The sequence below is a fragment of the Entelurus aequoreus genome, linkage group LG01 (genome assembly GCF_033978785.1).
Source record: "Entelurus aequoreus isolate RoL-2023_Sb linkage group LG01, RoL_Eaeq_v1.1, whole genome shotgun sequence".
Lineage (NCBI taxonomy): Eukaryota > Metazoa > Chordata > Actinopteri > Syngnathiformes > Syngnathidae > Entelurus > Entelurus aequoreus.
Window position 1 is genome coordinate 29,982,038 of NC_084731.1, and position 16,897 is coordinate 29,998,934.

At 39.2% G+C, this 16,897-nt stretch overlaps 1 protein-coding gene across 7 annotated transcripts in view; it reads right to left on the minus strand.

Annotated features, from left to right (window-relative positions):
- The window catches only part of eogt (EGF domain-specific O-linked N-acetylglucosamine (GlcNAc) transferase), a 110,736-nt gene that overhangs the window by 61,522 nt on the left and 32,317 nt on the right, over nt 1-16,897 (minus strand). For 3 of the 7 annotated variants that reach the window (XR_009826194.1, XR_009826192.1, XR_009826197.1), the window contains exons 15-17: nt 16,750-16,852; nt 2,212-4,153; nt 256-394 (exon numbers count right to left, since the gene is read on the minus strand). Coding sequence is in view for 2 of the 7 variants with exons in the window: in XM_062047074.1 (XP_061903058.1) it covers nt 8,943-9,089; nt 16,750-16,852 (250 nt within the window). In the remaining 5 variants the exon portion in view is untranslated. Of the gene's footprint in view, nt 1-6; nt 117-255; nt 395-2,211; nt 4,154-5,577; nt 9,090-16,749; nt 16,853-16,897 lie in introns of those variants that run through there. The other 4 variants (XM_062047074.1, XM_062047067.1, XR_009826193.1 and 1 more) reach the window with 3 other exon arrangements.

The following is a 16,897-nucleotide window of genomic DNA, read 5'->3' on the forward strand; positions in this document are numbered from 1 at the left end:
TAGTTATGTATTTAAGACGGTGCCAGTATCGTCTGCAGCAAAGCACCGATACGCACACACTCTGTCGGTTCAATCGATGCCAACCGGTGCGCCTTTACGCACGGAGGTGGTACAGTCTAATGGATCAGATACATGTTAGGCTAGAATTTGGGTTTTTGTTGCAATACTTAATAAGCTATATAAACGGATCGGTCAGTTTGGAAGTCACTTAATTAAAAAAAAAAAGAAAAAAAAAAGTATAGGATTCCAACTTACCCGGAATTTATGAAGTAGATGCCATGACTGCAGGTGGTAATTATCCAGGAGGGTCACTTTCTGCGATACGATCTCCTCACGATCCCCGATTCTCTTTTTTTGGTCCTGAAGATGACGAACAGACTTGACTCCTTACAGTCTGTTCAAAAAAAAAGAAAAAAAGAAAAGAAGAAGAAAAAAGCCTCAAAAAAAAAAAAAGGTGCGTAATTCCAAGCTAAAAGAAGGTGATGTATTTAGGGTGAACTCTTCACACAAGTTTGAGTCCCGTTCGTGACCGACGAGAGCGATGCCGGTACAGTGGCGCAGTGGTGACACTGGCGCCCGCGTCCGCGTCGTCGCTCCCGCCCGAGCATGCGAGGAGGGATCGATTGGTCATAAGAAGAAGTGAGAGGCGAGCTGCGCGTCTTTCCCCATTCGGAACACGTCCAACTGTGCCCGCCCAGTTCACCCGAAGAACGCCGCCCCCCTCACCCCCCTTTTTTTTTGGACACTGATGTCATAGAGTGTGCAAGAAAGCCTTACAATGTTGGGCGAGAAACGGTTGACGACTATAGAAGTCAGGACTGTACTGAAAAAATCTAAACGATACGGGGGATCTATTTTGATTTTTTGGGGGGTAACACTTTAGTATGGGGAACACATTCAGCATTAATTAGTTGCTTATTAACATGCAATTAGTAACTTATTGGCTCTTATAGTTATTATTAAGTACTTATTAATGCCTTATTCTGCATGGCCTTATTATACAACCATCCATTTTCTACCGCTTATTAAGAGTCTTCCCTCAATAACCTCAGAATTATTGCTTATTAACTAGGGATGTCCGATAATGGCTTTTTGCCGATATACGATATTCCGATATTGTCCAACTCTTAATTACCGATACCGATATATACAGTCGTGGAATTAACACATTATTATGCCTAAGTTGGACAACCAGGTATGGTGAAGATAAGGTCCTTTTTAAAAATAATAATAAAATAAAATAAGATAAATAAATTAAAAACATTTTCTTAAATAAAAAAGAAAGTAAAACAATATAACAACAGTTACATAGAAACTAGTAATTGATGAAAATGAGTAAAATTAACTGTTAAAGGTTAGTACTATTAGTGGACCAGCAGCACGCACAATCATGTGTGCTTATGGACTGTATCCCTTGCAGACTGCATTGATATATATTGATATATAATGTAGGAACCAGAATATTAATAACAGAAAGAAACAACCCTTTTGTGTGAATGAGTGTGAACGGGGGAGGGAGGTTTTTTGGGTTGGTGCACTAATTGTAAGTGTATCTTGTGTTTTTTATGTTGATTTAATAAAAAAAAAAAACGATACCGATATAAAAAAAAACGATATCGATCATTTCCGATATTACATTTTAAAGCATTTATCGGCCGATAATATCGGCAGGCCGATATTATCGGACATCTCTATTATTAACCCTAACCCTTATATGTCCCCCTAGTGTCCAAATAACTCTAAATTAAGTCTTTGTGACTTAGAATATGTTCCCCATACTAAAATGTTACTTCTTTTTTTTTATATTTCTTTAATTTTGTAAAATTGCTAAACTCAAAAAAAGATTTTAAAGAGCCAATTCACAGCAATTTATCCCAAAGCACGTTTACACATAATACTTATACATGCAAGTGGACTAATTAAACCACCAATGGGCGACGGAGGCAAAGAAAAATTCAAACAGGCTTTAAAAAAGTGTATACTGTATGAAGTTAAAGTACCACTGATAGTCTCACACACACTAGGTGTGGTGAAATGACCCTCTGCATTTGACCCATCTCCTTGTTCCACCCCCTGGGAGGTGAAGGGAGCAGTGAGCAGCAGCGGTGGCCACGCTCAGGAATCATTTTGGTGATTTAACCCCCCAAATCCAACCCTTGATGCCGAGGTAATGGGTCCCATTTTTACAGTCTTTGGTATGACTCGACCTACCGATGTCAGGGCGGACACTCTAACCACAAGGCCACTGAGCAGGTATACACAGCATGTATACAGTAGCAGCTGTGTTTTGTTAGTCATTCTTTCCGAATATCATCCTATTTGGACACCTAAAAAAGAATGAAGAAAAAAAGCATATTTTATAGTTTTACATGCAATGTGAAATACAAAACATGTTAAATGGACAACTTTTACCTTTATTGAAGACTCCCATTGCACTGTAAAAACAAGACTTAGTAGATTTTACAATAACAAACTGGCAGCTCAGTCGCCATACTTTTACTGTAATAAACAAAAGTTCCATTTACAGTAATGCACTGTAAAATCAACTAGATTTTAAGGTGAAAAACTGCCAGAATTGTACTGTAGAAATAACAGTGGTACTGATTTTTATCTACAGTTATAGACTGTAAAAAAAAATTACGAACGTACATTTTTCGGTTTAAAAAAAAAAAAAGTCAGCTCAGTCAAAAAACAATGGTGGGAAACTAGCAGCTCAGTCACCAGAACAAAAAAATTACAGTAATGCACTGTAAAAACAACAGCTGTAGATTTTACGGTTAAAAAAAACAACAACTATCAGCTCAGTCGCCACAATTTTACCGGAAAAAAACAACAACGGCCTTTTTTTCAATTTACAGAACTTCTGTGTGAAAACAACGCACGTATATTTTACTGCAAAAACCAGCAGCTGGGTGGCTAGAATTTGACTGTCAAAATACATGTGGTAGTTTTTCAAACTACTACAATTGATTTTCCAGTAAAAGTAAAAAAAAATAGAAAAGATAGATTAGTTGCCAGAATTTAACGGTAAAAATGACAAATGGTACTGTTTTTCAATGTACAGTCATTCTGTGTAAAAAGCACCATAAATCTTGTGGTCAGACAGTGGAATTTTACAGTAAAATCTACAGATTTCTTTTTGTTGTGTGGCGGCGAGAAGTGGAGAGGGAGGAGGATCATTTGAGTTCTTTCTTAACTTCACTCTTCTTTACCAACGTGCTGGCACTCACAACGTTATTTGGCCCCATGGTGGCTTATTTTGCGACCGTAGTAAAAAAAAAAAAAAAACTCTGACTGATTCATTCGTGAGTGGGATTCTTGGTATCTGCAAAATGACACGCGAGATAACGGACTAGTTTGTTACGCGAGAAAAACTTTAATAACAAAAAAAGTTAGTAATGCAAACATTCTAACTAGCATTGTGCCTTTTATATCCACTTTTTTTTTCTTTTCTGGGGTTAGGCCAATACGCAACAGGCGCACTTTGGACATCTCCCCTTGTAAAGATCACCAACTGGAGGTATTTCGACTGCGAGCGGGTGTGCTAAAGTTGTGACCGAAGGGACACTCGCTGTCTTTACTGCCACCTCACTTCCTTCCACACTATCGATCATGCTGCCTGATATCAATACTGTGATGTGAACACGGAGGGTGTAAGTGTAAACCACCGCACCCACACCCCCTTCAACAGGATTTAATGATGGCCGCCTCTCCATTACAGCACAGAGAGAGACTTGCTCGAACAATTATCCCATCCCCGGGAATATTCTAGCGTGTTGATGGCGATTGATTGCAGGGCGCTGTATTTGCAGCCGTTAAGACTGAGCGGCGGTCGATGTGTGCTAACGACCTCAGGTGATGAGTATCCAATCTCATGCATTTATTCTTATGTGTGCTAAAAAAAAAAAAATGTAACGGATAGCCTTAAAGCGACGATAATGAATCCCAATTGTATAAAGCTGCGACACCATGCATGCACTTTGACCTGTGTGTGTAGAGTCCGATTAAAAAGACATAATAGTGCAGTTCTATTAGGTCTTGCAGGACTGGGGACACACGCCAATGAATTGTGCTTCAGCACCACGGACAGTGACAGATTGTCCTGTCATTGTGCCTTTCTCCTTCTCGGTGCTTTCTTGTCAAACAGTCAAATCTAGGACAGAGACAAAAGAATTACAACTGAAAAACTTTCGGAGAAAAAACCCAATAATAATAACTTTGACAAAAATAAATGAAAAAAGTGGCGTGATACTGCAGTGATCACGTGGAAATGGGGCAGATAATAGAAGCAAGAGCCCACACAGCACTTATCATTATTTCCTAAGAAGGGCCAGAAAGTATTAAGAGGAAACCGCGTTATGTAACCACTTTGCTCAACAACACAATGTGAAATTTAATTTACATCGCCCATTTTTGTCCCGTTTAAAAAGCTGCCAACTGGCGCATTAGTCTGCACTTTGCATGTTTCTCGATAAGGAGGTTCAGGTAGAAAATATGTTAGGCTTTACATTACTGCTGTCGAATGATTCTTAGTAGTTTTTTAATCATATAAATCTCACTTTTGAGTTTGGATCGTGATTATTTACAGGTTATTACTCGCTTGCATAATTTAAATGAACTTAAAAAAGACAAATGCAATTTTATTGTCAGCATGTCATACAGGAATGTGTTACTTGAACGCATTACATTTATTTTGGCGTACGCATTGACCCATGCCGCCTCCCAGGTAACCATCCACCATTAAGGTAGAGGAGCATATGCGGTCAAAATAAATTGTGTGATTAATCTACGTATTCCAAGGATCAATGCAATATTTTTTTGTGATCAATCACACGAGTTAACTTATTTTTGACAGCCCTACTTTATATACATGTTATAAATTTAACTAAAGAACACACAATCACTCACACAAATGTTTTTTTTGTCTTTTGTCCAATATGTAAATGGTCATTAACCTATTTTGAGGGATGAAAATTAATGGAATCCTCGTTTTTGACAAGCTGACACAAGACCCAACAAAAACCCGTTAAAACTGAACACATTCAGTGAGTTAAGATGCTCGTTATTGATTTTAAGCAGTCGCAAAGGTTAACGAGGGTTCCTTGCCTCTGATTCCTACCCTGAATGGTGATTCTTCATTCTTCACTAGGTCACAAGCTGTAACCTGAGCTAGGCCATAAATAAAGAGGCTTGCTGTCTGTAGGTTTATGTGTGGGCTTGTACTGCCCCCATGTGGCTAACAGACATCACCGCAACATCAGGGAGTTTTTTTTTTGTTTGTTTGTTTTTTGAGGTCACTCAGATTTATTGTGGGGACAGTAAAAACTGAACTAGTGCCCTTTTGCACAAACTCCTTCTCTTCCTTAAAGCTGAACCCACTAAAATAATGAAAGGAGCAAAAAGATGTCTGGCATCAGCAGAAACTGGCATGAGATGAAAAAGTTCAATTCCCCCCCCCCCCCCCCCCCCCGCTGCAAGGTCAGACTTCAAGAAGATGACCGATTTAATGAAAGAGGGATTTTTAATCTTTGATGTCTAATAATGCCGACACAGACAATACAACATCAGTGTGTTTTGAAACTTTTTTATTGAATATATTACATGTTCTCCCCAAAAAACGGGTCCTAGGCCGTGGTGATGAATACGATATGAAGATGGTGAGAAAGTAACACATATATTGTGCTATTTCAATATCAATGAGCATATCTAAATAAAAGCTGTAAATAAAATACTGACAGCAAAATTACAAAATTACTTTACATAAAATCAGGGCTTCAGAAAATTGGGGCTCTACTCCTATTACACATTTTTCACTGTTTTTTTAATACTTTACGAACTTGAGTTTAATTTGATGCATATTTTGTATTTTTTTGTGAAAAATAACACATCCATCCATCCATTTTCTACCGCTTGCCTGTTACAAAAAAAACAAAACAAAACAAAACATAAATTAGTAAAATTTCCCAGCGCAACTCTAATTTTCCATTATATTATTAGGGGGGTCCCCACATCTGCGGTCCACTGCAAAGTTTCTCATTGTCCCATTGGGTTGAGTTTTTCCTTGCCCTGATGTGGGATCTGAGCCGAGGATGTCGTTGTGGGTTGTGCAGCCCTTTGAGACACTCGTGATTTAGGGCTATATAAGTAAACATTGATTGATTGATTATTATTAGTGCTGGAGCAGGAAGGGGCTCAGGATGTGTTGGCTGTAAAAGTTCATATGAAGCGTTGTGTCATTTTTAAAATGTTCTTTTACTGCGCAAAAAGGGCTCCCCCATGGATCGCGGGCCCCTGCGCACAGAGCGTGATCAAGAACAATGATCTCACATGCAACTAATGAATGATAGTCCATACCTCCGGGATATTGCAGGCTTTTGTTGTGATGCCTGAATTGGCAGCAGCTTTTTTAGTGAATTGGGGCAAAAGTTGTGATATTTTGATCTATAACATTGAATCAATTTGTGAACGCATAAATTTGTGTTGATGTTTTAAATGGGGTTTTTTTTTTACACACGGACCTCAAAAAACAAAGGATTTCATCAAAAACTGGAAAACAAATAATGTAGGGCAGTGATTCTCAAACTGTGGTATGTGAACCAATAGTGGTACGCGGGCTCTATGTAGATTTAATTAATTATTTAATTACAGTATTACTGTTCCAGTTGTGTGTAATGTTACAGTGGTCAACAATATTAAATATATTTGTGTAATAAAACTTCTGCCTTGTTTTTGATGAATACTTCGGCCTACTATGCTACTGTATTTTAATGTTGGTCATCATGGTGGTACTAGGAGAGCCAAGTGTTTTCTGAGGTGGTACTTGGTGACAAAACGTTTGAGAACCACTGTGTTTGAATTACTCTATGTGGACAAAAAAGTCATAAATCAAAACCCCCAAAAACTTGTGTTGAAAGTTTATTTGAAAGGGAAGCACTTTCTCTTGCTGGTCTACTTCAGGTGTCAGGGCCAACCGTGGCTAAACTGGGCCCCGAAGCAGAATTGTATTTTTAGATTCTGATCACAAAACATAGACTTTTAATCAATTTAATTTAAAGCACATTTCGTACTAAAACAAATTCATAGGAAATTAATTGTTCAATATATTTTTTTTTGTGCACAATAACAAAGAGGAGGTCAATATGGAAATGTGTCATCTTCTTTCCAGTGCTTTCATGCTTTTATTTCTATTTTTATCCATGTTTCTGTTTTATCTAGTGTTTTTCATGTTTTCGTTTCTATTTTAATTTTCTATTATATATTCTAACTTTCTATTTTTATTTTATTGTATTTTTTTTTTTAAATATATATACTTTGTAGCACTTTGAGATTTTAACAAATGTAAAGTACGTTTCAAATGTAATTCATTATTATTATTATTATTACAGAGAAGGAAGGGCTTTTAATAATTGACATTATACATGCGCTTGTTCACGCAAAACGGGGGCCCCCATGCATGGCCGCCCCTGGCCAAATTTGTTCCCTAAGCAGAATTTTATTTTGAAAGCCTATTACATTACAAAAAAATTCAAATGTTTTTATTTCTGTGAAATTATTTTCATACTTTTTTAATCAAACTTGAATTGATTTGATGCATGTTTTGTACTAAAACAAATTCATGACAAATAAAAAATAATATGTATTTTTTTGGTGCAAAATAACACTTGTAGCTTACATTTGTACATATTCCTGTCACATCCGTAGCCAGGATTCGATTTGAATACGACTGTTTACAAGCCCAGCACTAAAAGTGCGCGCCACAGGGGACAATGCTGAAATGTGTCATATTGTTAGCAGTGACGGAGCAGGAAAATGTTTGCAGCAAAATGTCACATGAAGCGCCCTGTTATTTATTCATTGACATTCTGCATGTGCTTATTCAGGCAAAACATGGAGGACCCCTGGCTAAAATGGGGCCCAAAGCAGTATTTTATTTTGAGCTACCCCTTTACAAACATTTTCACACTTTTTAATTTGTGTGAAACCATTTTTAAACTTAAATTTTATTTGATTTGTTTTAAAACAAATATTTGGTAAATAAGTTGTTCAATGTATATCTATATTTTTTTGTGCGGAATAAATGTAAATTAAAACATAACATAATTAAAATGACTGGTATTCGAACCCACAACAAATGGCTACCAGCCCAACACAAGTGCCATGAGGGACAATGTGAATGGCTAAGGAACTTTAGTGAAAGAGCAGGAAGGTGCTGGGAATATGTTTGTGGTAAAATGTCACATGAAGCGATCTGTCATTCATTATTTGACATTTTACATGCGTTTATTCATGAAAAACGGAGACCCCCACGGATCACGCGGCCCTATGCTTATCTGTGTGTGAAACATCACATGGACTATAAGCAAACCTCTATTACAAATAGTAATCATATCCACATACAACAAATAAATAGTACAAATACATTAAATAGGCCTTTTTGATACAGTTTAGCCCTGACTAAAAATAGCATGAGCGTTATAAGACAAAATATATACTTCAACAATCTTTTTAGTTTATACAGACGCATAATTAAAAATAAAAAGCAGCACACGTCTGGCAGAATTCCATCATATGACACTGATATGTTGTGGATGTACTCAGACGCTCCGAGCAAGCTCAAGTCAAGGTGACACTAATCAAATGTGACGACAGGCCACATGTTACGGGACACCGGAACAGCTGCTAATTAGCTAACTTTATCGGTGTGGAATGACGCAGTGGAGGCGGCGGTAATGAAGAAGTACTTCTTGGAAATCTCCAGATGTGCCAATACGGATGTGTACAGCTTTCACTCATCACGACTCATCAATCCCGGGGACAGGAAGTGACAAATGATTTGATATACCGCCGAGATCCAGACATGTTTGGTTGGATTTTTTTTCAGAAATCTCAGTGCCAAAGTCACAATGTCTCTTGATCCAGGCTAATTGCAAACTTTTTTTTTTTTATAATTCATCGCGCAGGATGTGACGCCGCCATTTGGGATGCTGCGTGACGTAATCTGCCGCCTCTAGCACGAAGCGCATGAACTCATCCACGTCGAAGGAGTAGTTGGTGAACTTGGGGTGGTCTCCGAGAGTTGGGTGGTGACCCTAAGGAAGGTGATGGGGATCAAATGTAGGGTAAAAGATTCATTTAATCACTGGGAGTTTTGATGACATGCTTACCCTTTATGAATTGGAAATACAGTGGAACCTTGATTTACAAATAATAAAAATAATAATAATTAGAGATGTCCGATAATGGCTTTTTTGCCGATATCCGATATTCTGATATTGTCCAACTCTTAATTACCGATTCCGATATAAACCGATACCGATATATACAGTCGTGGAATTAACACATCATTATGCCTAATTTTGTTGTGATGCCCCGCTGGATGCATTAAACAATGTAACAAGGTTTTCCAAAATAAATCAACTCAAGTTATGGAAAAAAATGCCAACATGGCACTGCCATATTTATTATTGAAGTCACAAAGTGCTTTTTTTTTTTAACATGCCTCAAAACAGCAGCTTGGAATTTGGGACATGCTTTCCCTGAGAGAGCATGAGGAGGTTGAGGTGGGTGGGGTTGGGGGGGCGAGGTTGAGGTTGGGTATGTGTAGCGGGGGGCGTATATTGTAGCGTCCCGGAAGAGTTAGTGCTGCAAGGGGTTCTGGGTATTTGTTTTATTGTGTTTATGTTGTGTTACGGTGCTTTAAGACCTCTACCATTGTCCCTGTCCCCAAGAAAGCACGGATCACAGGACTAAATGACTACAGGCCGGTCGCGCCGACGTCTGTGGTCATGAAGTCCTTTGAGCGCTTGGTCCTGCCCCACCTCAAGGACATCACCGCCCCCCTCCTGGACCCACTGCAGTTCGCCTACAGAGCCAACAGGTCTGTGGATGATGCAGTGAACCTGGCCCTCCACTTCATCCTGGAGCATCTGGACTCCCCAGGAACCTACGCTAGGATCCTGTTTGTGGACTTCAGCTCTGCCTTCAACACCATCCTCCCTGGACTGCTACGAGACAAGCTCTACCAGCTCAGCGTGCCCGACTCCCTCTGCAGTTGGATTAATGACTTCCTGACAGACCGAAGACAGCACGTAAGGCTGGGGAAGATTGTCTCGGACAGTCGAACCACAAACACGGGTACTCCTCAGGGCTGTGTACTCTCCCCCTGGCTCTTCTCCCTGTATACAAACTGCTGCACCTCCAGTCACCAATCCGTAAAACTGCTCAAGTTTGCGGATGACACCACCCTCATCGGGCTCATCTCGAATGGCGATGAGTCCGCCTACAGGAGAGAGGTAGACCGGCTGACGTCCTGGTGCAGCCTAAATAACCTGGAGCTGAACGCCCAGAAAACAGTGGAGATGATCATGGACTTCAGGAAAGTCACAGCCCCACCATCCCCCCTCACCCTGATTGACTCTCCCACCCCCGTCCCCATTGTGGACTCCTTCCGTTTCTTGGGCACCACCATCACCCAGGACCTCAAGTGGGAGCTGACCATCAGCTCCCTCATCAAGAAGGCCCAGCAGAGGATGTACTTCCTGCGGCAGCTGAGGAAACTTAAGGTGCCGACCGAGATGCTGGTGCAGTTTTACTCAGCCATCATAGAGTCCATCCTGACCTCCTCCATCACAGTGTGGTTCCCCGGCGCCACAGTCCAGGATAAGAATAGACTGCAACGCATCGTACGTGCTGCGGAGAAGGTGATTGGCTGCAAGCTCCCATCCCTCCAGGACTTGTTCTCCTCCAGGACCAGGAGGCGTGTGGGTCGGATCACAGCTGACTCTTCTCACCCTGGACACACACTATTCTCCCCTCTCCCCTCAGGCAGGAGACTACGCTCCATCCAGACCCACACCTCCCGCCACCTGAACAGTTTTTTCCCCTCGGCCATCAGGCAAATGAACAAGAACTCCTAACAGCAGCTCCTTGAATTCCTTGAATCCCTTCTAAGTCTATCTGATAGCTCAGTCACAGCTCTTTTTATACCAAATATGTGTTATATGTGTTTTATGTCGCACGTTTGCACCAAGAAAAATTCCTAGTTTGTGATCCCGTTCTCAAACAATGGCAATAAAACTATTCTAATTCTGATTCTGATTCTGATGTTCTCCCGAAATGTCTTTGTCATTCTTGTTTGGTGTGGGTTCACAGTGTGGGGCATATTTGTAACAGTGTTAAAGTTGTTTATACAGTCACCCTCAGTGTGACCTGTATGGCTGTTGACCAAGTATGCGTTGCATTCACTTGTGTGTGTGAAAAGCTGTAGTTATCATGTGATTGGGCCGGCACGCAAAGGCAGTGCCTTTAAGGTTAATTGGCGCTCTGTACTTCTCCCTACGTCCGTGTACCACTCCAAACAGCGGCTTTTTAAAAAGTCCTACATTTTACTCTTTGAAACGATACAGATAATTTCCGAACAGATACCGATAATTTCCGATATTACATTTTAAAGCATTTATCGGCCGATAATATCGGAAGCCCGATATTATCTGACATCTCTAATAATAAGGATAATAATAATAGTAAAAAAAAAGCAAATATACTAAGATTGTGTTTTATTGTTTGTGCTATTGCACCATCTTTTGAACGACTTTGCTTCCATTTAGTGCTTTCAACCAAAAGTAGAATGCCGTTCAGTCTTCTAGCCATCCGTAGCGTTTCTACACGTATAGATTATTTATTCTCCAGCAACGCTAGTAAGTTTTACAGTATACAGTCCCATGTGTGATGTCTGTAGTAGTGTTTTCATGCATATTTGTGCGTACTATCGTATTGTAATGAATCTAGCATAGTTAGCATTAGCTAATATGCTAACACATTTCCAAGTGCCTGTGTTACTATTATGCATTTTTTTTTCGTATAGTTTGCATGTTCTCCCCGTGACTGCGTGGGTTTCCTCCGGGTACTCCGGCTTCCTCCCACCTCCAAAGACATGCGCCTGGGGGATAGGTTGATTGGCAACACTAAATTGGCCCTAATGTGTGAGTGTGAGTGTGAATGTTGTCTGTCTATCCCCGCCTTCCGCCCGAATGCAGCTGAGATAGGCTCCAGCAACCCCCGCGACCCCGAAAGGGACAAGCGGTAGAAAATGGATGGATGGATGTTTTAGTTTCACAAATTCCTCAGTTAATTCACCAAGATGTCACCGTGGAGTTATTAAGTCTGTTTAGCTGATTAGACAGCTAGCTTCCGCAGCTAGACTTCTGTTTTGTTTGATCAGCTGTTTAACTGCAGTGTTACAGACACCGTTTGGAAATGATTAAGGTATGTAAATAAACATTTACAAAATATTTCTGTGTAAATAACTAATTTTGCAATGTATATCTCTGCGGCTTGTAGTCTGGTGCGACTAATATATGGGAACATATTTTAACCTCCTAAAATTTAGTGGGTGCGGCTGATATACCGTAATAAATAAGTAAAGGTTTCATCCACCTATTGTGTCTCGGAGCGCAGCCATTGTGAACACAGCAGTGCTGTCACTCGCTACTTTGCTAAATGCTACTTTGTGTGCATTTTAGCCTTTTTACAGCATTTTTATAGTTTTGGTTGCACAATATGAGACCGAAGAAAGCAACGGACAAGCGATGTGTGGTATGAAACCTTCAAGAAGCCGCCAACACTGTCTCCTCCGCTCCTCTTACCCGCAGCAGACAAAGAAGATTAACCAACGGCCACCCCACTATTTGAGAAGGACTGCATTAAACCATTAGAATCCATCTACAAACATGTCCTTACAATTCTGGACAACAAAGGCCAACACTGGCTCTGTTTAAACTGCACACCAAATATGATGTTTTGCCCTCCAGTGACACAGTCCAGTCTAAACGCTCCAATGTGCTTCAAATCTGATCTTTTGGCATCAGGTTTAAGCCACATCAGGAAGTAGTCCTGAATCCAATTGGAATCTGATCTTTTCAAATGTGACTTCAGTCTAAACGCAATGCGACCCGAATGTGACTTTTTCGTCAGCTTTGGGCGAGTTACGTCACTCGTATGCGCGGTGTTAGAAGCAGTCGCCAGCAGAACTGGATATTTCATCACAACATCCGGTTTTGGTGAGCAAAGTCTATTTAAGACGACCGAATTTTCGGTGCATCACTTGTCAATAGTGCGCAAATATCAGGCTATATGTAATATATGAATATTTATATTAATTCCGAAGAAATAGCAATTGTTGAAGGACGCTGTGGCGCATTTACTTACACGCACTTGTGATTAAAGTGAATTATTGTCATTTGTAACATGTGATTGACTTGACGATGAAAGTTGCACCTCATCCCGAATGTTAGTAGTTGTGATTTTTTTCTAGATAATATCAGTATGTGAGTTTCCCAGGGGGTGATGAAGGGTGGAGGGTCAAATGCAGAGAATAATTTCGCCACACCTGGTGTGTGTGTGACAATCATTGGCACTTTAACTTTTTAACTTTAATGCATGCTGTGTGTAATGTATGAATTTTGGATGATTCATTTGAATGGTGTATTAACATTGTGCACTTTGACCCGTTAGGACTACAGACGGAAATTAGCTACTAAGCTACAGTCTTGTACAAGCATCTCTGCTTTATGCATAATGTAATGGTACATTGTCCTAATTAATAAATAAAAATAAATGTGTGCGTGTCTGTGTCGGCAGGGCAGCTGAAAATGAAGACAAGTTCAGTTGTTGTTGTTTTGACTTTGTTATTATATAGAAAGTTGATACATTACCCCCATGTTATGTTTGTTTGATATACCGTATTTTTCGGACTATAAGTCGCAGTTTTTTTCATAGTTTGGCCGGGGGTGCGACTTATACTCAGGAGCGACTTATGTGTGAAATTATTAACACATTACCGTAAAATATAAAATAATATTATTTAGCTCATTCACGTAAGAGACTAGACGTATAAGATTTCATGGGATTTAGCGATTAGGAGTGACAGATTGTTTGGTAAACGTATAGCATGTTCTATATGTTATAGTTATTTGAATGACTCTTACCATAATATGTTACGTTAACATACCAGGCACGTTCTCAGTTGGTTATTTATGCGTCATATAACGTACAGTTATTCAGCCTGTTGTTCACTATTCTTTATTTATTTTAAATTGCCTTTCAAATGTCTATTCTTGGTGTTGGGTTTTATCAAATAAATGTCCCCCAAAATTAAAATGCAGACAATAAAAATAAAAACAGTGCAGACGTTAAAAGTTAAAAGATTAAAAGATTTAGCTGAAAGCTAAGGTGAACATAAAAGTCTTCAGTCTAGTTTTAAAAGTAGTGAGAGTTGGGGAGAGTCTGACATCTTCAGGAAGTTTATTCCAGCTATGTGTTGCATAGTGACTGAATGATGATCTCCCTTGATTTGAGTTTACTCTTGGAACCGCTAACAGATTGGTCTCAGAAGATCTTAGTGATCTAGAGGGCGTATATAGTGGGAGCATATCAGTGATATACTTGGGCCCTAGACCATGTAGTGATTTATATGTGAGCAGGAGGATTTTGAAATCTATTCTCTGATGTACAGGGAGCCAATGTAAGGATTTAAGAATTGGTGTAATGTGCTCACATTTTTTGGTCTTTGTTAGAACTCTAGCAGCAGCGTTCTGAACAAGCTGTAGCTGCCTGACAGTTTTTTTGGGAAGACCTGCAAGGAGACCATTACAATAGTCTAGCCTACTGGTAATAAAGGCATGTACAAGTTTTTCTAAGTCTTGAGCTGACATGAGCCCTCTAAGTCTTTTTACATTTTTGAGGTGATAGTAGGCCGATTTTGTTACTGATTTGATGTGACTGTCGAAATGTAAATCAGAATCTAAAATAACCCCAAGATTTCTGGCTTTATTTGAGGTTTTCAGGGACAGTGATTGAAGGTGTTGGATGACGTACAGTTATTCAGCCTGTTGTTCACTATTCTTTATTTATTTTAAATTGCCTTTCAAATGTCTATTCTTGGTGTTGGGTTTTATCAAATAAATTTCCCCAAAAAATGTGACTTATACTCCAGTGCGACTTATATATGTTTTTTTCCTTCTTTATTATGCATTTTCGCCCGGTGCGACTTATACTCCGGAGCGACTTATACTTCGAAAAATACGGTACACTACTGTATAGTGCTCTACATTGTGTTCTAAGTGAACAACACATTTGCTTAAATATACACATTTTTCTATTTACGAACCCTGTTCAAGAACCAATTAAGTTTGTAAATCAAGGTTACACTGTAATCTTCTGCATGCCAACAATATCTTACATACAAAATTATTAATACAAACGCGATACATAACTCATGAAAATGATAATATTAAGATATTGCGGTGATTTCAAATCTCTCAAGAAGATGAATTTTATTTCGTACAAACAAAACAAAAGCAAATGTTTGACAGTGATAGTGAATAAATGCGTGTAGATTAATGGAAATAGTCTTAATTACAACAATTATGTGACATTTATATTGATTAATTTAAATTAATGTGACAATAATTGATTTATCTTGTATTGATTTTGATTTAAGATAGATGCGCATGTCTTAGAGAATTAGTTACTTTTTGAAGGATTGCGTCACACAATACACTGAGTACATCGATCATCGTATCTTAAAGGGGAACTGCAGTTTTTGGAATGTTGCCTATAATTCACAATTCTTATAAGAGACAAGACACGTATGTCTTTTTTTTAATGCATTACAACTCGTAAATAAACACAAATAAAAGTCAGCTTACAATGGAGTCAATGGGAGCCATGGCTTCATCCGACAATAAAAACCTATAAGTAACCTTCTAAAAAGTGTTTCCGTCAAGCTTTTGCAACACACTTTAATATTGAAACGTCTGAAAGACCACCTCATGGTGGCGTAAAATTGTTTTAGCAGTATTTGAGAGTTTTTTTTAAATATGGGTGTTTCCATTACCATTTTTTTATTGCGATATTTAGGTTTTGCACATTTCTAGAGTTATTGAAAACCCAGCTAGTGTTGTAGTTGAAGGAAAAAGCGAACATTGTGATGCGTTTGTGAAATCAATGCTCTGCTGTATGGCTGTCCTTATACCAATATTTTGGTACCAGTACTGGTACAAACCTCAGTGCGTTTCAGTGTTATAGCTTCACATTTTTCGTTAGTTTTTAAGCCAAAATGTGTCTGTCTGTAAATAGTCCGTGATTGTGCGTTGCTGACCATGCTTCTCTGCTCGTAAAACCAGCAATGTCATGACGTGACGACGGCGCACCGTCATGCCCGTTAAAAAAAAAAGAGAACCGGTACTTTTTAGAAGCGGTATAGCACCGTTTATGATTCATTAGTATCGCGGTACTTCAATAGTACCAGTGTACCGTACAAACCGACTCTGCTGTATGCTTAAAATGAGCAAAATACGTAAATATTACATGTTAATATAAATGTGCCTGTTACTACAGGCTCATTGAATATACATTTGTGTATTAATCGTTGATGGAAGTGTTTGGATGTTTTTTTAAGCACTTTATGGCAGAATAGAGCGACTCCCATAGGCTCCATTGTAAGTGGATTTTTGCTTGCATTTATTTACTAGTAAGAATACATAAACAAAGGAAAACATGTGTGTGCTTGTCTTACATAAGGATTGTAAATGATGGGAAAAATTCCCAAAAAGTGCAGTCTCCCTTCAAGGATTACTATTGCGATACATGCGCATGGCCACACTCCAAATTCTGCTATTAGATTTATATGGAGATTCTGTGGGATGAACTGTGTTTAGAAGGATGTAATGTTCATGGAGTTCTTCTTACCCTGTCCTGCGGGAACACCTTATCCATTTTCTGCCAAGTCACATAGCGAATGCCCCGCAGCCGAGCCAAATCTCGATAGCAGCTCTCATCTTCACAATTATACCTGAGAGGGACAGGTGCACAACTTTTCTCCATTGCTGTCTTCGGC